At 38.2% G+C, this 26,860-nt stretch overlaps 1 protein-coding gene across 2 annotated transcripts in view; it reads right to left on the bottom strand.

The window, feature by feature from the left end:
• LOC134790806 (uncharacterized) overlaps nucleotides 1-26,860 on the bottom strand; it is a 45,665-nt gene continuing 18,805 nt past the window's right edge. The window contains exons 1-5 of one of the 2 annotated variants that reach the window (XM_063761763.1): nucleotides 16,793-16,947; nucleotides 12,371-12,476; nucleotides 7,153-7,313; nucleotides 1,010-1,249; nucleotides 1-499 (exon numbers count right to left, since the gene is read on the bottom strand). In XM_063761763.1, the coding sequence (XP_063617833.1) occupies nucleotides 341-499; nucleotides 1,010-1,249; nucleotides 7,153-7,313; nucleotides 12,371-12,476 (666 nt within the window). In that variant the 5' untranslated portion in view covers nucleotides 16,793-16,947 and the 3' untranslated portion in view covers nucleotides 1-340. Of the gene's footprint in view, nucleotides 500-1,009; nucleotides 1,250-7,152; nucleotides 7,314-12,370; nucleotides 12,477-16,792; nucleotides 16,948-26,860 lie in introns of those variants that run through there. The other variant, XM_063761764.1, reaches the window with a different exon arrangement.

Here is a 26,860-nt window from a genome sequence, read left to right as displayed (position 1 = left end):
TATAATATTATTTTTTATTTAATCTTAAACATTTATACACTAATCCTATTTTGTGCAAAAACAAGACTTTTTACATTTTTTTGTGAAGTACCTCTGTACAGAAGACAAGATGACTGACCACAAGGCGCGACAGCGCTCTGAAACGATCTGATCTTTGGATAGCGAGCTAAGTAACGAGTTAGGGGTGCTGTCGGGGCTTACAAATACTCTTTATCTGCAAAAGGTACCCAAAAGATAATGTTGAAGTATGTTAATTTAATAAATAACTTAAATATCGATAGCCACTCGATTTTGTACAATGTCAGCCATCTAATTTAGAGGGCGAGGCTTCATCGGGGGCTCATAGGCGCAGCTGAGGGTTGCGCGAGCGGACGAAGTTGAGGAGCTCGTCGCTGTCCTCGCAGACGAAGGGCTTCACGTGGTGACACGCCACATCGTGCCACTTGATGCCGTCGTTGTAGAAGTTGTTCAGGATCGCCAGGCACGACTCGTCGTTGCCCTGCGAAACAATCGCGCGATTATGCAAAACGTTACCTCTCAAGTCGTTGAACCGATACAGAGTACAGACGCGAGTAATAAATTCCTCACGCTCCAAAGATGAATCACGAAGTAAATTTCTACAAACAACTTTCAACTTTCTCGTGGTGCAATCTCTGCGATTCAAACTTCCGGGATTTTTTTAGACTGCAGGGAAATACCGTCTATTGTGTAAGTTGACGGCGGAATTTTACTTTGTATCCGAAATGACAAAAAATGTGCCTCATACTTCAGTGGACCCATGAATCGGAATTCACTGATACGGGCTTAAAATCTTAAATGACTACGAGCCATGATATTAGCTTGTGTTATACTAGGTTTATATTTTCATGTTCCACCTTTAAAACTACTATGTGAGTTTTTTTTTAATGCGTATCATTTAAATTATGTGGCCTAGGCTACATTTTATAACCGACATCCAAAACAGAGGCATTTCTTTAATAAAATGCTTGCGTAAAATGATAAAGGTTACCTGGGCAGCTTCACGATTGTCAGGTTGAGGCTGTCCGTACCCGCCGGTGTAGGACCAGTCGCCGGTGTTGCGCTGCGTGGTGGGCCCTATCTTCGCGCCCGAGCCCGACCAGAACCACCCGTTCACGTTAGGGGGCTGCAGGTCGGGCCTGTCGCATCCCGCGAAGTTGCATTTACGGCCTGACGTCCAAATGTACCGCACGTTACCGCGAGCGATCCTCTGCTTTACAAATTCGTTCTCCTGTAACGTAAAATAAGTAATTAGTAACGTCATAATACGTTAAATTTATAATAAGTAAGCTAATGTTATGTACGACGCTCTACTAATTAGTATAATTACGCTGGCAACGTCTTGATCCGCTATTCGATTTGCCGCATGCCTCTGCGTTCCACGGTCTCGGTCAACGACTAGGCATTATAATAAGCAGTTGTGGTACAAACTACAATAATCAAATCGGTTCAACACTCGAGACAGAACATGCTTATCAAACAAAGATTCTAAGATTAGTATGCCACTGACTCCGTAATTTATGAAGATCAACGCCTCATTAATAATTAATTATTTTAGTAGAATCGCGGGGCCTACAAACACAGAAAAGATAGTCGAATAAGGTAAGTTGGAATGTCAACCTAATTGGAAAGGGAAGTTAGTATCGGCGCGTGTCCGGCACCATAGCCGTCAGAAGTGGGCGGCGGGCCGGCAGCAGCAGGAATGTGTGTCGTGCTCCACTCCACATGGCGAGCGGTCCTAGCGGCCGCGGCCGTACGGCCACACTCGTGACGCACTAGCTCTAGGCCATTGCACCCCTTTCATTCACGCGACGCCTTAACGCTCTATAAAGCGCATCAATCTGTAGATCCTAATAAATATTGATACCTAGTCGCTATTATAGCTTCACTCGCAGAATAAGAGGCGTCATTTGCATCTATTATCACGCCATTCCGGAGCCAAGAGCTATAAACGATAGACGAGCGGAGCTGTACGCGTTCGTTGACATCTCGCAACCGCTGCAGGAAATGTTTAGAGAAAACAGCGTCTTCGACTAGGCATCTATTTATTTCCCACTACCCGGATAGTAATGTTGACAATAGGATATAGAGGCATGCCGCGCACATCCGCGACTAACAAACACTCGAACAAACACGATTGGCACGTAAGCAACTACAGACAGAATTGTGGTTGCCTGGTAACTTGGTATTCCCACAATCATTATGCAAATGTATCTGCATTGATGAGCCCTGTGTTTGTTTTTATATGCGAACTTCATAAAAATGCTTGATCGTGCGTAAATTTAACGGTCACAGAGCCCAGCCTTACAAAATATTTACTTTCGTTTTTTTTAATATTTAATGAGTAAGTAGACTTACAAAAAAAGGTCCGGGTTTTAATCATTATAAGTAAATCTGTGAAGTATAAGTTAAGGTCATCGAAGATAGATAAAAAACAAAATTACATCGTGACACGGTCATTAAATCGGAATGCATGATGTTCATCATCTTGTAAGCGAGATGATTCTAGTAATTTTTGGTTACGACATACAAATTGCAGATTGTAATTGCAACAAGTTAAATATAGTTTGATACCTGGGAAAGTGAACGCATCAGCATCACGACTGACCCTGTTGCGTGATTTATTCGTATTTACGAGAGGTTTACCAGTCGCTTATAGCGATCTCAAGGCCCGGACAAAATCATGACTGAAAGGCAAACTGAAAGGACGACGTTCTGTAAAGAAATAATTGCGTAAACGTATATATTATACATACATATGTCACATATGTGTATGTGTGTGTGTTGTGATACTCATACGAGTATCATATGATACGTATACCTACTTAATTGAGTTATCTACCTATCATCATCATCAATAATGTAATAGTAGGTACCTACATACATACATATGTGATTTAATTTAACCTTTTGACCGCCGTTGCCCGGTATACAAGACAACGACAGAACGATACGCTGGCGCCGTCGTCTTGTAAACAAGACACAAATTCAACCACTCATTTAATGTGAAAATAATATCAATTGCAATTTCTTTTTCATATCTCATGCTCTGAAAGTGGGTTGTTGTTGTTCTAAAAGGTGCGCAGAAAGTGATACGTTTATGCTCTAGCGCAGAAAAGTGGTGTACTCCTCTGCGTCCCCGTCCCACGAACAACTGGGTGGAAACAAAATGGAAAAATAGTGTCTTTATTTCCTCGCCTGGAACAATTTGGTAATTGTTTAATTTTACTAATCCCACGTTGATCCCTTGTTTATAAAAAATGATGTAAGTAAATTGTTAAAAACAAAATATTCTTGATTTCTTTCGTTAAATTCGATTTACTCGATTTAATAAGGCGGGAACCAAAAGGAATACACAAAAAATATTTTTTTAAACCTTACACTTGCGTAAATGAGCAAAGGCAGAATCTTATACAGCCTCAGTTAAACGTTTGTACGATATTAAATTGGTTTTTAATGTTATTTAGCACTATATTCATGAAAATAAAATAAAATAAAAGATAAAAATTTCTTATATTATTAATTAAATAGTTATTTCATATTTAAAATACTTTTATTATGTTATTACGTGGTGCGGCGCACCAAGGTCGCGATGCGGTCCGGTAGTCTGTAGCGGCTTTTAGAACGAAAAAGTATAAAATTAAAAAGTAAGAGGCAATCCCGCTGATTTTCATATTATAATGAACAAATAATTTTAAAATTACTGCAGTTTGTTAAAAAATGTGTATTTTCGTAAATATTGCAATCTAAATGATTTTCGCTAGGGGTTACTAATCTTCACACATGTAAAGTCTCCGATTGCAAGTAAGTCTTAAGGAATAAAATCATGTCCTTAGGTCTATTAGGTACTTCAATTACTGATTTTGCGAAATTGCCTTGTCTTGTTTGGTTTCCTCGCATTCGATATGAAAAGCAGAGTGTTTAACTCGGGTGAAAGGTACCATTTTCGTCTCGGACTATTGACGCTCTCACTGCGTTCGAGCGCCAAACTACCTCGACAGAAATGGGTGCCTTTCAACCCTTGGTTAACAATCTACTATTACACTCTTGTTCATATTTTAGGTCTTTGTTTTTTCATTTATTTGCTTTTTAAGCAGCTATATAAATCCATTCTTTTATAATAAGGCATTTAAAAAAATTGCTCCAAATTTCAAAGTTTTTCATGTTCCTCGTCGCCGCTGTCTTGTATAGAAGACAGTTAGGGATGGGAATGTTAACTCGATATGGGAATTTTCAAAGTAAATATAAAGTCATTAATATGTTTGTATTTAAGTATTTGAACACTTGTTAATCGCCAGTTGTTGGTAACGAATAGGTAATTAATTACTAGTGTCCGACCGAAACATGTTTTTTTGCCGAAACCGAAACCGAATGTTCGGCTTTGGCTCTAGTTTCGGCCGAAACCGAAACCGAAACTTTTGTAGACTTGCTAAAATCGTTGAAAAAATGTCATAAAACCGCTTTTACACACATTATGGCGCTGTCAACACCCAATGTCCTTGAAATTGATGTTACTTAAGCAGTTTTTTAAGAAAATTACTAGAGTTAAACCAAGATAATTCTGCAACGATTTTGATAACACACGCAGTGCAAGTGTTATTTTAAACGCTAAACTTCTATGAAATTATGACGTATAAATAACATTTGCACTAGTTGCACTGCGTATGCTATCAAAATCATTGAAGAATTTTCTTGGTCTAACTCTATTCATTCACCAGTCAAGCTAACATGTAGATACAGGGTCAACCAAAAAACCAACCAAAAACGCGAGCGTAGCGAGCGCGAAATTTTTTGTTAACAATATCGCAAGGCCGGGTACCGATCTTCACCTGGGCCTAAAAGTCCGAAGTGCCACAGTGAGGCGAACTTTCATGCGAAGTCAAAGCCGTGCTTCAGGCTTCAGGATAAGTAAGTTGAGCACAGACTTCAACCATTGTCCATTGTATTAAAAAGCGAGACCACAGGCCGAGCATGGCGCAGCGAGGCCAAAGGCTAAGCTGAAGTAGAGGACATGTGGAACACAAACCAATGGTAATTTGAGGTAAAAAGTGAGGCTAAGGTCGAGCATTCGTATGAAAAACTGTACTGGGGACACTTTTAAGGGTTTTTTCTTCGTTTTAATCAATAGTCAGCTGTTCAGCATCGCAAAATATTAACTATTGAGAAAATCAACTTTGCGGAACTAGTTGAGCGCAGCCTTTATTAGCCTCGTTTAAAATTTGCCATTACAGGTAGATAGGAAAACGACTGAATAAGTGAGTGAATAAGAGCGAAAAAGACATCGTTCGACTCGGGCCGAGCTGATATTCGGATAACTGCTACGTGCGACAGTGCTATCTCATTCACTCCGATACAATTAGACAGTGTGCGCGTTATAGGTGTTGACAGCCTCTTAAAACTGCGTCGACCGTCTAATATATGGCGCCCTCATTAGTGGAATTGTGTTTTATAATAAACCAATTAATTTCTGTACCTACATGTACCTACTGTACATGAATCAGTATATGCAGGTATTAATATTGTTGTCCTATATACTTATTCCCCAACTTTTGGTCTTTGTCCGAAGTACCATTTCGTAAGTTTCGGCCCGGCCGAAAGGTTCGGCCGTTTTTTGGCCGAAACCGAAACTACAGCCGAAACATGATTTTTTGGCCGAAACTGGCCGAAACCGAAACCGAAACCGAACCTTCGGTCGGACACTATTAATTACATACTTACTAGAATACGTAAAACGAGAGACAGATAGGCATAACTATATGTAAAGTTCAGGCAGCTTTAGCTGTAAAAATTATGCTCAGACAAGTAAATTTCCCTTGTTGACTAATTGCAGAAAAGATAAATAAAAAAACCGGACAAGTGCGAGTCGAACTCGCCCACCGAGGGTTCCGTACTTTTTAGTATTTGTTGTTATAGCGGCAACAGAAATACATCATATGTGAAAATTTCAACTGCCTAGCTATCACGGTTCATGAGATACAGCCTGGTGACAGACGGACGTCTGTCCAGCAGCGACGACAGCGGAGTCTTAGTATTCCGTTTTTACCCTTTGGGTACGGAACCCTAAAAATAAAATAAATAATTGATTTTATTTTGAGATGATAGCGTAGTGAGAAGGGATAAACAGCAGCGACCGCTTCACACAAGAGTGGTACAGATGGACATAGGTACCTATTTATCAGACTTTAGTTTTTTGTTAGAAGTAACATTGATGAAATTAATGTGTTATTTTTTTTATAAAAGTCCTTGAACGTTAATTTGATAAAAGTTTAGTAGATTAATGTATACCAAACTGAAATTATAATGAATGATACTAATTCCGAAATAATTTCTTCACTCATTGAAAATTCAACCACGTGTAATTTTCACCAAAACAGTTCCGGTATATTGACGTTATCGACACATGATGCGCGGCCCTAACGTTACGCTGATAATGTTTACGTATCGACAAGCGCTTACGCCGTTGACCTAGAGACTATTATTACTTAACCCGCGCGGAAACGGTCCTTGTCGGTCTGCACTCCAGTCAATCCATGAGCGCCGTTGTCTTGTATAAAAGACTTCTCGTACAGCCTAGTGCGGCGATATTACGTCTTGAATCGACATTGTTTAGTGGTTGTTTTTTGTGATAAATCCCTATATTTTAAACATTTCGGGTGTAAAATATATGTTTAATTTTGGCAATTTGGAAATAATTCAAAGCTGGATAAGAACAAAGCTGAATTGAACAGATTTTTACCATAAATTGTAAATATCGATATCACTATTTGCAATCCCTAAACTTTTTATTTGTTGTTTACTTAAAATTTGCTCTGGCGTGTGAGTGAGCGTCTTTGCGGACTAGGTCCGGCGGCCAAAAGATTAACGCTCAATACTTAGATGATATACCTATATATAATATGTCGTGGCGATGGCGAAGGACTATATATAAGAAATAGCAACGAAATCTAGTATGATAATCCAAGGAAAATATGAAAAAATAGTGCTGATGCTGGTGCTGAATGTCAGACAGTATGAATAGCACACCAAACCAGTGTCGAGATGACGAGATTAAAAAAAGTTTGGAAGAAATTTAATACTTATCATCTGTACAGATTATCTCTGGGATAGGGGCAAGCGAATGATAATGATGCGTACCTGAGGAGTTTCTAGCGACACGGCGTCCATGCAGTGGCGACGGCAGATGTTCCTGGCGTCCAGCCAGTCCACCTCCAGGCTGCGGGTCGGTGCGTGCTCCCAACTGAAGAAGTACGAATGCAGCACACCACGCGCGTCGCGGTACGTCGAGTGCCGTACCCCTGTTAACAACGTACATAATTAATGTGAATACGTGACATCATTACATGGATGAATACGCAGGCACACGCGTTCTTATTGATGGCTAATGAAGATTTTAATTGTAACCGTGCGAATAAGTTTAGCACCATTACGACATGCTCACATTCATTAAGATTAATGCGAAGTGCAGAATGGCTTAGCAAATTGTGCCACAAGGAACAAAACAGTCTCAAACAACTAATACACACGTTAGGAGGTAAGTACATTGCGACATGCACGCCATGTAGGATGTGGGTAAGTAAGTTACCAGTCCGTCTAACTTCATACAACAGAGCAGGTAGGTACATCTATTGAACGTCGGTGACGACACCTAGGTATAGTCACGTTTCGAAACAAGAGTTTAAATTCGAACGATCCTCCGCTCAAAGCTTTGCACAAGGTTACCCATTTTCGTTGATTCTCATAGTGCCATTGTTTGGGTCATTAGCTGCAGAAACAGTAATCTGTAGGCCATTATTTTCACAAAAAGTAAATGCCACCAACCCATTACGTAAATCACCTGTCCCTTGCCCTATTAAGCTTTATAACATGCAAACGCGTAAAATTCGCATGTCATTAACGTGTGCAAACGTATAAATCCACGGTCTAACCAATTATCCAAACAAAGAGTTCTTTCTCTACGGTTCGATAGGCCAAATAAGGCTGCCGTGGTAATAGGGGACATCGTACGTGAAATGCCTTGCAATCAAAACAAACGTATGATCAGGCCGTTCAATGAAGCGACAGTCTTTCGTAACTAGAAAGTGCTTATTTCATGCCTCTCACCAACTCATCTCCGGTGCTATGCTGAGTTGTTCGCGCGTGTTATGCATAGCTATTGCAAGTTGTCAAAAAGCACCAACACTTAGTAGCAATTTAATGGCTATTTTCGGCATAAAAGTTGGCGCTAACTAGTTGGTTACTTGAGTAATTATTTAATAATCTCTTCACACAAATTATGTAATTGAAGAGAAAGAGAATTGATATGGAATTGATGTTACTGCTTATTGATATTGACATGTCAAGAGCCGTGAGAAACTACCGCGCGTTACGTATTACGCGTCAGTGAATTCCCGCTTTTTACAATAGGTAGGTACAAGAATAGAACAAAAGAAGTTGTGCTACTGATGATGTTATCAATATCAGACAAAAGAATATGCAGATGATATAGAGCTTACGCCATTATAAATACCTATTAAAATTAATCACGTAGGTGTCAGGTAATCGTAAAAATGACAAAATTAAGTAAACATCTACAGTTCGTTTAAAGTAAACGTAGCGTAGAGACATCCATAGTTACGTACTAAAGTTTGGATCAACTACACAGGATAGGGGTGGTATTTAAAGTTTAAACGACTTCGTTTAAGTAGTTATTTCATGAAGTCATAGGATATGGCAAAATCTACACAGGGAGCTGTATTCCTATCGTTATAGACGTTAATAGTAAATATTGTGCCATAGCCGTGATAACTTGATAAGCATATATCCCGAAATTATAATCATAGGTAGAGTTAGATCAATCCCATCAAAAACATAAATGTGAAAAGAGAGCCAAGTTCAATAATATTCGTCGTTGTTGACTTCGCCGAAAAAAGAATTGAGATCTATATGGGTGCCAAGTCACAGAATAGGTAAGTAATAGTATTATCATAGCCAAGTTCTAGTTTGCTTGGGGTGTACCTAATTAAAGTTCAGGAGTTGACTTATCTAGTTTTTACGTACACGCTATATTATTTCTCCTATGTTACTTTTCTAAAATTTATTTCTTTGGTTTAAAAACTAGCCAAGACATTTCCTGAACTTTAATTACACCCCAAGCAAACTAGAACTTGGCACCCATATAGATCTCAATTCTTTTTCCAGCGAAGTCAACAACGACGAATAATCTTACCACCACCTGATTAAATAAATGTAACCAGATTGGGCGAAAAATTGTCCCGGTGATCTTGTTATAGTACCTAGTACCTTACGCTTACGGGTGAAGTTTAACTAGTCAGATGCAAAATTATAAATAAACCAAGGGTGTTCAAACTTTTTTGAAAGTCTGCAATTTGTTAGGTGGTGAAACAATATCCCTGTCTGTATCTGAGGCCCTTCCGCGAAAAAACAAAATCCAAATTTAATTATCTGCCTTTCTATCGCAAAGAGCGATAACGCGGGCCGCAGTAGTTTATTGGAGACCACTGGGTTAAACGGTGCGTTACTTATGTAGATATTGTAGATATACATGTACCTACTACCTACACGTACAATTTTAACAATAAATGTGCTTCACAACAAAGGATGTTTGTTACCTTTGTAAACGAGTTCAATGCTGATTGTAATCACAAAGTGCACTCCTACATGGCATGTCGTCACGTACAGGAGCCGAGCCCCGCATATGCCACCGACATTGCGAAAGCGCGATTATTTCCCATAAGAACCGAACCACAAATATAATCATTACGTTGCAAAGCGTCTGTGTTTTGCAACTAAAATTATTTAAATATAAACACTGAAGGTCAAATAATTTCAAGTGAGAATTTACAAATAGCATGTTCGCACAGAGATGCTAAAATGCAAACTTTCCAAACAGCAGCAAGAGATACAAAGGTCGTACAAGAATCATCAATTCGGAAACTTTCCAGGGTGCACCTGAACCTTATAAATAACGAATAGTTCAGACGTTAAATCTGTACTCCAGAAGTCCAGAGTTGGGATCCAGGGCCTACAAATGATGGTGCGATTGGCTCCATAATCGCTAGACGTTATATATTACTTTGTAATATTTACATTGATTTAATCTGAAGCTTTTCTCGAAAAGTATTCGTAATTACGATTACCAAAGCGAATAAGTGGCGCTTTCAATGCAACTGTTGCAATGAATACATTAAATAAAATGGATGCAAAGGCAAGAGGTCAATCTAACAATTGTGAAGAGCCGGAGGCGAAAAGATGACCCATTTAGATTACTCACAAGATCTGTTATTTTATTACGATTACAATTTAATTAATACCCCTTGGTATTTAGGTTCTTGATCGCATATAGAAGCAGCTTGTAGCAGTAATTATAGAGGTACCGTATATTGCATGGGGTGCTCCTTCTAGCCATTCTTGGTGCCCTTTAGGGTTTAGGATGCAAACGAGTTTAGGTGCTAAAATGAGGAGGATATCACCAGGAGCCGTAGACGCTTCTCTTTAGCTTCGGACATAGTTAAATTGTATGCTTAAGCATTAGTCAGTGATGCAACTATGTATGTAAATTAAAAATATTAATTACGAGTAAGTAAGCGATAATACGGTATGAAGAGTTCGTGACTCCACATGAACGAGGACTCAGCATTACCTCAAGCAATTAAAGACAAGGTGAACAGCTAGTTACTTTGCTGGGATGGGAATAGTCTATGAGATTATTGACCATAGATGTTGCAAGCAGCTCTCATAGTAAATTAAATACCAGCCATATCTGGACATGAGCTCACATTGTCAGGTTTACAAGTCTTACGATTCAATGCCGTGATGACCTGACTTTACAATCCTTAGTCAACTTTGTCCTTACACGATATGAGAGTTATTTTTGCATAATAGGTTATATGTTAAAAATGGTTAAAAGCTAGTAAATGTATAGATATTAATCATCGAAAATAGCTGAACAGACATCCGAAACCGAAATTGCCCAAGCTGAAACGGAGATGCTCCGCTCGCGTTTCGCGCTCGCTCGGTCGTTCAATAAAAGTAATGGACTGATGCATGTCGCCGTACCACCGGTTTCAACATTAAGTTCCCGGCGATACAAAATAACATTATTTAGCATTTAATGACTTATTATTTTCACCACATATATTATCTCATCCAGCCTATTTCAGGAAAAATAAAATAGTTACTGTATCAATAGATTTGTTCGGTTATTGAAGGCCAGCCTATACGAATTTATGTACTTACGGGTAGGTATGGTCGCGTGTTCGATGATCAGGGGAAAAGTTTTCGTGCCATGAAGTACACTTGCACGAGGTATACATACAATATACAATACAAACATACTAAGGTAACAATTTTTCAGTATTTTCACAAATAAAACTTGAATAATCGTATCAGCCTGTTAGTAGCTAGGTACGTGCCAGCTCTTAAGCTTAAGAGCCCATCAACGTGCACACTAGCGCCACTGCTAAATAATCGTGATTATTTAAATTTAAGGACAGGTATTTAAAAAACCGGGCAAGTGCGAGTCGGACTCGCAAACGAAGGGTTCCGTACCATTATCTATAAAAACGGTCACCCATCCAAGTTACTGACCCCGCCCGACGTTGCTTAACTTCGGTCAAAAATCTCGTTTGTTGTATGGGAGCCCCACTTAAATCTTTATTTTATTCTGTTTTTAGTATTTGTTGTTATAGCGGCAACAGAAATACATCATCTGTGAAAATTTCAGCTGTCTAGCTATCACAGATCACGAAATATATATATAGCCTGGTGACAGACGGACGGACAGCGGAGTCTTAGTAATAGGGTCCCGTTTTTACCCTTTGGGTACGGAACCCTAAAAAGGGGGCCGCTACGCCCGCTACGGACTGTATTGTGTATTTAATTACCTTTTGAATACATCAAACTAGTTTTTATGTTGCTGGATTCGTCGATCCATGAGCTCAAAACAAAAACGGCCGTTTTAACTTTGGACGCGTAGATTGACGAATCCAGTAACATAAAAACTAGTTTGATGTATTCAAAAGGTACTTAAATACACAATACAGTCCATACCTGTCATTAAATTTAAATAATAATAATCACGGGCTCTTAAATTATTCGAAACTGCAACCCTCAGATCGAACACTGTAGCGCTGCAGGGCTTCCCGGGATAAGAACCTAATCGATTCAACCAGACGACCGCTCAAAGACAAGGAAAACGTCCTAGTGATCCTTGTATTATTGTTTAGCAGCTCTACATCTAATTTATAATTGCAACTTACATTTTCCTATGCATGTATTCAATACAGTTCTACTTTATATCAAAGCAGGTAATAAAAGCGAGTACCTAACGATTTTTAACCAGTATTGTACTTACTATTCGCACAACTCCTGGGGTCCGGTAGAGCAAGTCTCCTCTGGGCATCGACGACACATAGCACGGCGAGCAGCACCGCGGCTGCCAGGCAGGAGTGCCGGCTCATCTGAACAGAATAGTTATAGAATTATATAGAAATAGTTAGACGCTAAAGTATACTTTCATACTCCACGCGGAGAAAATAGACACTCGGGCTCGACCTACGGCCTCAAACGTTGAGAAATGATGCAATGTTGGGATATTGGATGTCTATCACAAGTTATCCAGGCAACCCGTTAAGCCCGATGCCCGTTAGGCTTAATTACCAGACGGATTAATTTACATATTCAATTATCTAGTACTAGACGTACTAAAAAGATAATCTATTCGTACAGCATACGGAACATACGAATGTATTATACATGCGAGCCTAACTATGGCAGTTCAGTCTGAAATAATTTAAGGTAGATAGAAAACATAGGTACCTAATTTCAATTAATTGTAAAGACCGATGAGACCGGACTCTATAATATAATTAGTAAGGTATTTGCATGTAAAGAAGATAAGGAGCACCTATAACAACTTTTCTTAAATTAATCTGTTTCTCCCCTTTTTTAGTTGCAAGAATATGTACAGTCGCCGTCAGATATATCGAAGCGGCCAAGGCGCTCACAAATATCTGAACACGCCTCTATTGTCATGGCGCTAAAGTGCGTGTTCAGATATTTTAGAGCACCTCGGCCGCTCTGACATATCAGGGCTATAACCGCGAAAATCGAAGTTCGCAAATTGCGGGCATTTTTCTCTGTCACTCTTATTACGCCTTCATTGGAGTAAAAGAGAAAAATGCCCGCAATTTGCGAACTTCGATTTTCGCGGTTAGAGTCTGTGCGGAAAGAGAAGAGTCGTGGAATGTATTGGGCCCCATACATTCCACGACTCTTCTCTTTCCGCACAGACTATATAGCCCAGATGGCGACTGCACCGTCATGAAAACTATTAGGCGAGGTTCACACGGTGTTAATTTTTCCAGATATCTACCATATACAGGATTTTATCGAATACCGTAGTGACAGCAAAATTTGTATGACAACTTACAAAATCGTTCACACGGCGTCTATGCGGGAAAGCAGTCTAGCAAAAATTAACACCGTGTGAACATAGCCTTAGCTTAGCACTCCTGCAAACACATTACGTATGGAGGCGTGCTAAGCTAGCAGTTTAACTGACTACTAGGATCAACCCTATTAAATAGGAATTGATTATGATTAGAAAGGCAGTATGTCTTAAACGTCACGCGAAATTGGTCTTAGCGCACGAAAGCTCTAAATTACATAAAGCGCTTACTATTTGCAAAAGCGTACATACTTAACTAGTATTACTAGTAATACCGGTTCGGTAATTCCGTTTGAAGATGCCTTAATCTCTAACCTATTGCGCGGCATAGCGTGCAAAACTGAATCTAGAATCTAGCAGACATATCTAATCTCAAGACATTAGTTATACTACTTGAGTTCACTTTTGACCCTTATACCTCGGTACATATAACGTAAGGATTATCTAAATTCTTATCTATTCGTCGTATAGCACTCCGACAGGGAAGATAAGATAAAAAATAGTTTATTCAAGTAGGCATATTACAATGCGCTTATGAACGTCAAATAAAGCTATACCGGCTCCAACCGTACACCTCTGCCTCGAGAAGATTTAAATCCCCCCTCAATTGGAGGAGGGTATCCCAATACGGGACCGGCAACAAACTCGACGGGACACATCTTTTCAAAACATTATTACATCTTATAATAGTTATAATTAACATGCATTACGAGTAAATAAGAAAAATACAATTTAAATTACTATAGAATTCATGCAATTATACTCAGTAAGTATATAACTTTATATAAATATGAAAAATAAAACATATATGTACTTACATGAAATCATACAAATACGTAGCTCTTTCAGAAAACATCAAATTCTTACAAGAGTAAAAGAAAATAAAGTCAATAAAAGAAATGAGAATACATATTATATGAATCTAACTGATTGTCATGAGATGCCTTCATAAAATTTGATGTGCTTTCTTATCTGAGCTGAGTCACCTATAACTCTACACATAATACAATGCTTTTAATTGCTACTTATTTTTATTACACTTTCTGGTTTGGACCATGCATGTTTGTCTGTCACGTAGTCCTCGACTCTGTAATAAGCCTTCAACATCAATGACTTTTTAGGGTTCCGTACCCAAAGGGTAAAACGGGACCCTATTACTAAGACTTGGCTGTCCGTCCGTCCGTCCGTCTGTCTGTCACCCGGCTGTATCTCACGAACCGTGATAGCTAGACAGTTGAAATTTTCACAGATGATGTATTTCTGTTGCCGCTATAACAACAAATAATTACTAAAAACAGAATAAAATAAAGATTTCAATGGGGCTCCCATACAACAAACGTGATTTTTGACCAAAGTTAAGCAACGTCGGGAGTGGTCAGTACTTGGATGGGTGACCGTTTTTTTTTGCTCCTTTTTTCGTTTTTTTTTTGCATTATGGTACGGAACCCTTCGTGCGCGAGTCCGACTCGCACTTGCCCGGTTTTTTTAGGTAATTCTTAAGAGCTGGAAAGGGTAATCTTAAAGCATCCTCAGGTAACTTGTTATAAAAATGAATGCATTGCCCAACGAATGACTTTTGAAGCTTTATCAAATGCCCCTTGTATTGCAGGAACATAGGATTACTAGAGTATGATAATACTATTACTTATTCTGTGCTAGCGTTCTCTTGCTAGATAATATTTTGGTGGATCTTACGGAGCGCAATAGGTATTAGGGTATAGAATAGAGTACCGTATGTTCACCATATTAATGAAAAGCTGTTAAACATGACTCCGCATGAGGTATCAAAGCAAGATACTTTGAACTATAATGACAGGGGCGGTTAGATATGCAAATGCAATGTTATCTAGGTAAATACTTTAAATGCTTTCTACATCTGCAAAAACCCGTAAAGATAATTAGTTTTATACTTGCGAATAACATTATAATGCAAATGGCCTCACAAAAGCTTGAGTCCATCTTGCTCTTGAGCAAATACATAGGTACGTAAAATATGTATGTTGTCACTCAGTGAATGGGTTCTTATGTTGATTCTAGATTCAACATAATTAACTTATAGTATTAAGATGCTCTCTACATAGAGAAAGTTGTCTGGAAGAAATAACTTCTTAACGATAAGACCGCCTGTTTTATTTAGCCAAGGGACCAGTAAAGTCACGAACATGGGCTATGGTACGAGTCACAGAAAATATAGATTAGATACCTAGGTATTTATATTGCACTCCTTTGCATGGGCCAAGGGGTGCTAGCACCGCACTTGACGCCGCTCAATAGTGTCACCAAGCATTCCGCACCGACGAAAGTAGCTAGTGAGCCACCGGGCCGTATTTATCAACCTACGAGTTCGCTTTCTTTTATTTATGTAGACTTCGACTGCCCGAGGACAATCGATACGTGAGATGAATTTATTTTGTTGTATTTGTGAAAGCAAAACCCGCCTTGCTGACCTCCTTGCTGCGAGTTAAACGTTTGCGTGAAATGGTGCCCAACGCGAGAAATCGTCGATTTGGGACGCATTTTACGGTAACGGAAAGCTGCGTCTCTGATTCATTCTTCTCGTCACAATGTTTACAGAGTGGCGTTACAGCGACGCTAACTATTAGGTAACAGACAGTTGGTAACATAATCGCAACAGGACCTCATTACCCATGTATTATGTTTTGTGGTTTTGTTAAATACCTTTGCCTACGAAAAAGTTATGGTTGTAAGGCGTACCTACGAGTCTAGTGTTTAACGAGTACATAGTACTTTACTTTAACTTTATAAATTCAAAGATATAGGGTAAATAACTAAATAATTGACCGTTATAAGAAAAGTCATTGGCTCCAAAATTCTTATGGGAAAGTCACCAAGCACTGCATCATTACTTTAACTACGTTGAAGGCGCCAATTAAAATATTATCCTACGAATCTATGCCTACTCTTTTAATTGTTTATTTATTTAAACCGGGCTTTAAACGGTCTAATTACGTATTTAACTCGTAAGCATTAAATCTGTTAAAAAAAATTTTTTCTTATTTAATAACATTAGAACTTCATACTTCATGCGTAGGTATTAAAGATCATCTAACACAAATTATAAAATACGAAAACTATAAACAAATGTTGCAGTTGCAGAGTGCTCAACTGTTAAAATAAAATAAATATTGTCGCATAAAGTCACATCCAAGAAAAAAATGTTTGCCTTTAAAAATATTCGTGTATCACCTTGTGCTGTCCGTTTAACACACACGTCCAATGCTTATTTTGAAAAATAAAACTGAATTTATTTTCGTGTCACGATTTTGAGTAAAGAGCCTGCGCAGATGCGCGCGGGCGCAGCAATACCTCGGTGGTGGTGCGTGTGCGTGCGGGCGACGTAGGTGAAGCTGGGACTTGGATGCGCGGCGCGGTCGGCAGGTGCAGTAAACACGCGTGTGCGAAGCGCGGTGATGTCGGAGGGACTGGCGCAGGCGCAGGTCTCTTCTCTAATTAAGCCTCCGCCCCATTCATTCACTTTCACTTCCAATATGAGAAAAGACTCGTCCGCAACGCGCCGCGCCTCTGTCGCCCGGGACGGGACACAGAGACCTTCGGAGGTCACAGCCGGAAACAAATGAGGTTACATAACAAACCAGTAACCTGTACCCACTTTTGAAACTGCAATTTGGGCTTCGATATCCATATAGACATAGTGCGTAACCGTGTGTGATAACTTCCTTTCTATGGGCGACTATAGGCACCATAGCGTGATGCAGGCAAGCGTAAAGTTGGGCATTGGGCAAGTTCCTTAGTAGGCGCAGGTAAAACAAATAATAGGCATTTCAACAAATTGGACATGATGGGGCAAAATTATTTGATTATTTTAATATTTTAAAGTAGGTATTGGCTAACGGAGACTATTCGATGTTATCCGACGCAGGTCGTAAGTACCAAGTAGGTATATACAGTCAGAAGTGGTCAAAATGATTTCCACATGGTTTTACATCCTGCATCCGTTCTTTGTGCATGCATTCTTTCGGAGCGTTTTTTTTTTCTGAAAATACCTTATCAGCTTTATCATAAATAGTTTTTGAACACCCCTATATTTGTTATGAAAGACCTATAATATATATTCAGGCTATCCTACTACACTACACCATAGGGTTAAATCCAAATAAAATTCCCCCCACTTTATTTGTAAGGGAGGTATCCTAATTTTTTTTCTAGTTATCTTTTTCGACTTTGTCGGCATGATTGATTTATCCAATCCATGCTAAATTGTAGATATAGATACTCGTATCTGACACTAACGATCACAGAGCAAAGCCGCGGGCGGACTGACAGATACGGACATGGGGACAAATGGGGGAAAATTTAGTTGACTACGGAACCCTAAAAAATTAAGATTGACGAGGCCCATAACTTTGCACACCTACTCTTATATATAAGCCTTCCAATTCCAACAGCAGTTACAATCTTACTTTGTTAGGAACACATTTTAGTTTTAATGATCTTAAACTTACCTATTGCGGATCTAAGCAATTGTTGCAGGCAAACCACTTGTGCAAACGTCCGTACGTCGCAACAAAAGTCCATTTGCCAAATTCAAAATTAACGTTATTTGTAAATCTGCTTATCTAATATACCTACTAATATATAGGTAGATATTAATCCATAAAAATAGCTACTCGATATATGTATATATATGCTACTCGATAATTGAGGTCAGTGAATGACTAGGAGATGAGCAGAATTCTTGACCTCGTAATGACACTTGTTAGTACCCATACGGTGAGGCTAGCGGGAGTGATTAGTTAGTTTGACAATGATTCAGCAAAGCCCCGATATTCGAACGTGCACTTCTTCTATTATATAAAGCGGCTTCTATTACGACTACCGGCTCAGTTGTTTACAGTTCGTGATGGTTCCGGACGGTCGCAATGAGATACTTCACTTCCTTTAGATATGCTTGATTCGGACTTTCGGAGCGTAGCTGGCAGAATTATGGCTGGTAGTGTCCTGGGAACAATGCCTCAGGCTAATTTAGGTTTAGACTTATGATCATTTGTTTGATCTCTGTTTTAATAAATACATTCAATAACGTGTTTACTATTAAATCGTAAATAATCGTATGTCCATTGTGGAAATGCATCATGTGCACCGGCAACAGCAGGAGCCGGGTTGTTTATATAGGTCAAGCAAATCTTGTCAGTAGAAAAAGGCGCGAAATTCAAATTTTCTATGGTAATTAAAATTTGCCGCCTTTTTCTACTGACAAGATCTACTTGACCCAGTATATGTACTTATAATATAACTGTTGTTGTAATATCATTTTTCATGAATTTGCCGAGCTAGACCATGAAATCTCCTAAAATGACCAACCGACATGAAAGTAACATGTCATGCCAGCTAGAGTCCGTCAAAACTAACTCTGCACCAATTTTGACGTGGCAACGTGTGGAAGTGCCATTATAAACGACATATATATATATATGTATATAGCATATATAATTGACGTTTATGCTGATAACGTAGTGGCACCATGGCACCAATGACCGACAAGATTTATTAAGCTACTTCCATACTCTGGGTACCTTTGGAATAGAAATTGTCATACAAAATGACCTTTTTTTCTTGCTCTTGAGTGTAGGTAGACTACGCCGTGACCTTGCTGATTGCTGTTCTAGATTCTAGAATCACGAAAGGAGGAGGAAATAAGTAGGAAAATTCACTGGCTACATGTTTAACTAGGTATTATTAGTATCTAGTACTTACATAATTAAAACAATTCCGTTATATAATAGGTATAATATTACTGATACACACAGATAGGTACTGATAAAAGTAAGACCTTGTTGGAATTGAAACCAAAGAATACTAATGGGGTTGGCCGGTCGAAGTATTTAGCAGAAGGCGCCAGCATAGCTTGCCCTGTCAATCCCTATAGTTCGTTTTTTTTAGCATTAGAAAGAACTTGAAAGAAGGTAAGCGATCTTGACATGTCTTTTAATTAATAAACGCTTTTTAAAAATCAATACTTATTACTTATGAAAGCAGAAGAATATAAATTATCGTATTAGATTCGTAATTTTTTTTTTTTATAGGACATATTTTTTACACAAATTGACTAAGCCCCACGGTAAGCTCAAGAGAGCTTGTGTTATGGGTACTCAGACAACGATAGATATAATATATAAATACTTAAATACATAGAAAACAACCATGACTCAGGAACAAATATCTGTATCATCATACAAATAAATGCCCTTACCAGGATTCGAACCCGGGACCATCGGCTTCATAGGCAGGGTCACTACCCACTAGACCAGACCGGTCGTCAATTGTTACAATTGTGACAATTGTTACATATATATATGTCGTAGTCAGATCGTATAATCCGCCGTATTACATTACGGCTAGCCGTTATCAAAAACAGGGGCGTTTTGAAATGCGGCGGTTCGACGATTAGCCGGATTGTCATTGCGATACGTTCTTCAATAAGGCGGCCAACGTTTAGCCGCATCGTACTACTATTTTAGATTGTAGAGTGACCAGTTCTTTCGGTCGCCTACGTAACCGGAGTTTGACAATGTTTGCAATTTAATTTATTTTTACCATGGTCCCACCGCACTACATGTGTTTCTTTTCCAAAACATTTCCTTCACAACTTAAATAGACGGAGCCCCGCAAGCGGGGCTCCTATTTCTGGGCGGTTTGCCCTTCGGGCATCTGAAGCTACCTAACGAACCTAACCTACTTACCTACCTACGCTTTTTTCCCCAAAGTGTAATGTTTTCACGGACGTCTCACTAAATCAATAGGTAGGTAGGTTAGGTCCGTTAGGTAGCTTCAGATGCCCGAAGGGCAAACCGCTCAGAAATAGGAGCCCCGCGAAGCGGGGCTCCGTCTAGTTAAGTTGCGAAAGAAATGTTTTTTGAAAAGAAACAGTCCGACGAACTCCAGATTTGATGGACACCCCAGCGTTTGTCAGGCAGCGCCACGGGTGTTAAAAATGGGAACTAAAAACTGTCAAAGCGGCGGCTAATGACTCGCTGTATTACATTACGGCTAGCCGTATTGAAGAACGTATGGCGCCGAATACATTCCGGCGGATTCTCATTCAGCCGCATTCAATCCGGCTAATCGTTAAACCGCCGCATTTCAAAACGCCCCTGTTTTTGAAAACGGCTAGCCGTAATGTAATACGGCGGATTATACGATCCGACTGCGACATATATATGCCGTAACTTATTTTTAAAATGTGTTTTTCAATTAAACGACACATCAAGATTGTTTACCTTATTTCTAATGCTAAAAAAAACGAACTATAGAATTGTGTCGAATTCTTGTTAAGTATTTCAATAGAATTTTATGCCCTTAAGGCCAAATCTCATAGAACTCAACTATTAGAGAAGGGGTGTCCTATATATTATACTAGGTACTCTTTGAGAAGGGGGCAAGCTATGATGGCCTCAGCTATGCAAACCTTTGACAGTTGTCAACCCCATTGACTTGTCACTGGGACTGATGGGGTCGCGTCGCGGTACCGGCCCACCGCTGTGAGATAACTGTGGATATAAGTGAAAGTCAAACAACACATTTATTTGTTTAGCGGCTTTTTGCTAACAACTCATTTACTCGGTTCGTTGATATTGGTGAATGCGTGGAAAGACAGATTACGTTTAACAAATAGTTGTGTCATTGACATAAACTTCGATTTTAATGATTCGAGTAACAATAACATTTTTTTTGACGTTATAAGTGTTATAACGTCTTATAAATCGATGAACACCGGTTGCATGCACGAAAAAGTGTCACGTTGTGGCCAGATCTCCATGGTAACGTTGTGGGCAGATCTCCATGGTAATTGGTAACGTTACGGCCACGTTTTCTTATGACGTTATCACGCAAAATTATCGTCCGTATCGGCGACTTTACAGACAACGATATTTTTATTGCTTAGCATTCGGAAGTTACTGAAGCTTTCTTTCTTTAAAATTGCATAATTTAATGCACCTAAACTTTAGGTGCTTACCAACTTTTTTGGCTGTTTTGTGAAATTACGTACGTTTCTCACTTGTTTGGTGTCGCAGTGAAACCGGCTTATGTACAACGGCATAGAAATCGTTCGATAGGCTTGTAAGTGTTTCCGCACGAGTGGCCATGGACAATGTCAGTCATTGCCATGATGCGCGCAGATGCCGGCGCAAGGTGGTCTACTGGGTCTACTATTACGCGATTATTACAGACCCTAGCGGACCCTTTTTAGGGTTCCTAGTTGACTACGGAACCCTTAAAGTTTCTCCATGTCCGTCTGTTCGTCTGCGACTTTGCTCTGTGATCGTTAATAATAAAAAGCTGCAATTTGGCATGGGTAGGTATATAATTATAATATAAATCAATCATGCCGACCAAGCGGTAAAATAAAAAATAAACCACATATTTTTAGGGTACAGTCACCGGTAAAAATATGGGTGTACAAATCATCTCAAAAATATGTCCCATAACTCTTATGTCAGTGAATTAAGAACTATGGGACATATTTTTGAGTAGGTAAGTTGTCTACACCCATATTTTTACCGTTGACTGTACCTGAGCGATTCTCAAGAAAGTGGCATCGACAGGTTAAAGTGACTGGATTTTTTTTTTTGTATTTTTTTTAGTTTTAATAATGAGAAATATGTTTTACCACTTCAAGTACCCCAAATTTTCAAAAGGGAACGGAAAATGAAGAAGTTATTTTAAGGCATACAATACCCTATACATTGAACACAGGTTAAAGTTAAGCAGGTTACATAAACCTTTATACATAATTAAAATGATATTATTACATTAGGCCCCATACCAAATTCGTAAAATAATCGAGACAATTAAGTTAAAGTTAACATTCCGTTACAAAACCCCAGATTTCTGTATTTAACCCCTTGTCTCTACGAAACTACGACACTTGGGTAATAATGGTACCCTACGGTGGTTAGCTTAATACTTACCTAATATTTTGCCATAGTTATGATCTAAATAATTTTTTCTGTGTATGAGTCAGATGCAATACCGCGCATGTACAGGTTGGTACAGGTTAACAGAGAAAATATCCTTGGACAAACTTCGTGCGTGAATATTGTTGTAAAAAAAATATATATATAAGGCCTGTGCAAAGTACATTTTAAAAGGTATTGTTTATGTTATTATATAGCATGATATTTTATTTACATAAATTGGTGCTTATAAAATCTAAAGAACTAAAACTGGAAGAGCGATGCTTTTGGATAAGACAGGTTACAGTAAAAAGTGCTAATCTTTATTTTTTATAAATATAAGTATTAAATTTAAATAAAAATAATGACTTGGCCTCGATAAACATTGTTTTAGTTTATCTAGATACATTTTTGTTTCATATGAAAAAGAGCAAATAAACATACATTCAATTCAAAAACTCTATGACAGGTTAAGATGCCACTATTTTGAGAATCACTCACCTATACCTACCTCCACTACACACTACACGTAAAGCGGGGATGATTTTTTGTTTTTGCTCTATGGTGTGGGGTGGTGTCGTTAGATGTTTCATATCAAATATGTGATTTTTATATGAATTTTCTAAAACTATTTTTAATAAAGTGAATATTTTCGAAAATAATCACACAGAAAAAAAAAGAAGCAGTATTAGCGTTATATTGTATTAGTGTTTTACTTTACATGGAAGAAATTAAGCGCCCATTTCTGATTCGAACTAAGTATCTAGGCGCTATCACTCTATTCGTGCGCCATACTACCTAGTAAGAAATGGGTGCATTTCATCCCTACAGCGCCACTTGCATCATCTCAATAACCCGGGGTTAAGCGGTTTTAGCGGTTAAACCGTTAACACACATATGCAAGTACATCAAAATATACACTATACTTACATATAATATAAATACATATATATACCTAACATTTAAATATATACAATAAAATATATGAATTATATAACTAAAACTAAACTATATGATATTACATACATTAAATATTTCTTCTATAAAATTGAATCACCCAACATTTATAAATTACTGAATAAATTTATTTCATTATTATACCGCGTGTGAAATTATATTAGGTTCAATCCATAAAATGAAATTTATGCGGAGATCTTCCATTTAGAAATCATACTAATATAGGTTTTAACATAGCAAATATGACTTGGTGACAAATCGACGAAGCTCCGCCTTGCGGAGCTTCTATTTTCTGCTCTGAGGGGCAAAAGATAACGAAGGAACCTAACCTAACCCAACCTAAAACAACCGCTGTTTTTGAACCAGTAATGGGACAAAAAAACACAATTCCTCTAAAATAAGTATATAAAAGTAGTTTATAAACACTGGATATATTTTTATCATAAATAAGAGTCCTAGACCTGAATATGTTTTAATTTTTATTAAATTCGGTTATTTTTTAAGAAATGTGCGTCAACCCAAAAGTTGTCGTGCCACTGAAAAAAAAATTCACTAAAAATTCTTAACAACTTCGCTAAGAGAGGAGAGTTAATTTATTAAATTTTAATTAATTAATACTTGATGAAAACTAGAATGTGTTTTGTTAATTGCATTTACCATGAGATATGGTATACAACACACTATGTTGTGATTCCACAGATGTAAAAAAATAGTGGTATTTGGCCCAATCCCATTATAGGAGCTGTAAAACTGCATACCTCCTATGATGGGACAATTGACATAATGATGCTTGCCATGCCATAATTTCATGTTTTAAACAATACAGAAGTAAAATGTAGTTACGAAATATGTCAACCAGGAGGTATTCTCGGACTTAGGATAAATTAATATCGTTTTTCCAAACTTTTATTTAACTTGCCTTGTTAGTTAGTGTGGGTCAAATCTTGGTAGCTGAATTTGACCCACTTTTCGATTTCCGATTCAGTTGAAATTTTGTGTAAGTACGTAATTAAGTATGCAAATCGGATGATAATGCAATATTATGATAACATGGACTTGATCTGATGATGGAGACAGGAGGTGGCCATGGGAACTTTATCGCAATAAACCCTAACTAATTGTGTTTGGGTATATTAGAATTGTCTCGATGAATCTAATACAATAATAATTGGCTGTGGAAAGAAAAATACATTCAGCGATAAAAGCTTATACCAAAAATTGATTTTTTTGCCATAACTTATTCCCCATTTCAAAATTTTATACTGATAGAGCAATGTCCATTATAGGAGGCCCATTACTGGATCCACGTCCATTACCGGGGGCCCATTACTGGAGCTTTGGTGTCCATGACTGGAGAAAAAAAGCATAGTTTTAATTTGTTAATTATGTGGAAACTCATTGCAGTATCTTTGATACAACACGCCTAAAACATGAAAGGCGGATAGGACTTTCATCTTTTAAGGCGCTCTTATACTCGAGTTTTACGTTTTCAAGGGGGTGAAGCAGACGCGTGGTAGAACGAGCAGGCGGGCGCCCCGCGCGGCGCACCGCACCATGCCCGCGCAGCACGTCTACGTCCTTATTCTGACGACATCGGTATTCTGAATTGTCAGTTCCGGGATTTTTTCCGGCAATTAATATTGAATAAGATTTATGAGCAAATTCGAATTTTGATGAGTACTTAATGAAATGAAAAATGGTAGGTAAGACGGTGAGTGTAAATAATTATTAATTATACAGGGTGGAAAGGCACGACGATCCTTCCCGGAAGTATTAGGTCGTTTAAGTGATACAGAGACGATTGGTAATGGTAAGAATCGTTAATTGAGTAAAAAATAAAAATAGCAAATTTACTACTTTTTAACTGTGGTGACAACCCTATAGCACGTGCACATCACGGCTATAGATTAAGGATCTCCGCCGGGAAAGCTCGGGACTTTACACTTTTTTCCGATCGTTGACAGAATCGCAATGATGTATGAATGACACATAAATGTCAAATAAATCAAATGAATGCAAAAATATTACAATTTTATTACTTTCTTAGATAATTACTTTTTGCCAATATTTAACACTATCTTCTCTTCACATACGGTGTTCAAATGTACCTCCGTGTCTTACAACGCCGCCGCAGCCCGTGCCCGAGTATGTCGATGCACATGCGATAGTGTATGCTCTACGTCATTTTTCCTCCGCAGATTGTCCTCCGCAGAAAGCACCAATTAGCCTTTGTCTCATTTCGTCCGCAGTTTCACATTCCGTTTGGTACACCATATCTTTTACACAGCCCCACAAATTTAAATAACCACGAGCATCTAACAACGGCATTTTTATTTGAAGAATATGACATTAAATAAGTAAAGTTCAATGAAAATTTAATTTCAAACATCAGACGTCTTGTCTATTTCCTACCACGCAAGAAGGTTTGTTAGTTAGGTACCTATTCAAGAAGTATTTATTCTTGATTTATTCTTAGGATTTCATTTTTGCAAGTTCATTTGGTGCATCTAACACAACCTACTTGTAATTTTTACAAGCTTTTATTTAGTATCACCTGACCGTTGTCTGTCTGTATGTCTGTCTGTCTGTGTGTAATCAAAACTTGCAAGTTAAATTTAATCCACTTCCCGGTTTCCGATTGAGCTGAAATTTTGCATGCATGTATAAATCGGATGACAATGCAATATTATGGTACCATCGAGCTGATCTAATGATGGAGACAGGAGGTGGCCATAGGAACTCTGTGATGAAACAGGCAACGTAACCTAATTGTGTTAGGGGTTTTTAGAATTGTCTCGATGAGTATTAGTTGTCTGTCGTAAGAAAAGTACAGTCAGCGATAAAAGCTTGTACCAAAAATGAAATTTTTGCCAAAAACTTATTTATTATTTTAGATAGGTTCCAATTATTCGAAAATAATTTTGTGAAACGTGTTAAGAAACTAAAACCTTTTTATCAGTCAAGGAAACCAGAGATATTTATAAGATGATTGCGTACTTTTGAGTGGTTGTCAATGTCACCATTTGAACTGTCGTTGTAAACAATGTTGTGGTTAGTATTATTAATATTAAGGAATAACATAACTACTTCATTCAAGTATTGAACAAGTGGAACCACTAAGAAAGCGAAAATCCTTACCGATTCTTACCGTGTTGTAAGCAGACCTAAAAATGGTTAGATGGCAACAAATTAGCATAATTTCTTGTCGTATACTGATTGTTTACAAGTAAGTTCATTGACCCTGTCACCTGTTAGGGTTAGAACAAAGTAGTTTTTTGCATGGATGTTTAAAAGGCCATAATTTAGAAACGGTTGCCCATATTAACATAGTTTCTATTGAGAAAATATAGAGCTTAGGCTAAACTACCTCCCATTTCCGGAAAGGATCGTCGTGCCTTTCCACCCTGTATACAATATAAGTGTATACCGCGACAAATTGAGAATCTAATCAAATGATACCAAATTATTATGAGACAAAAAATAGTACTTACTAATAGACATT

The sequence above is a fragment of the Cydia splendana genome, chromosome 5 (genome assembly GCF_910591565.1).
Source record: "Cydia splendana chromosome 5, ilCydSple1.2, whole genome shotgun sequence".
Taxonomy (NCBI): Eukaryota; Metazoa; Arthropoda; class Insecta; order Lepidoptera; family Tortricidae; genus Cydia; species Cydia splendana.
Note: the sequence above shows the minus strand (reverse complement) of the source record. Positions and strands in the feature narration are given on the sequence as shown.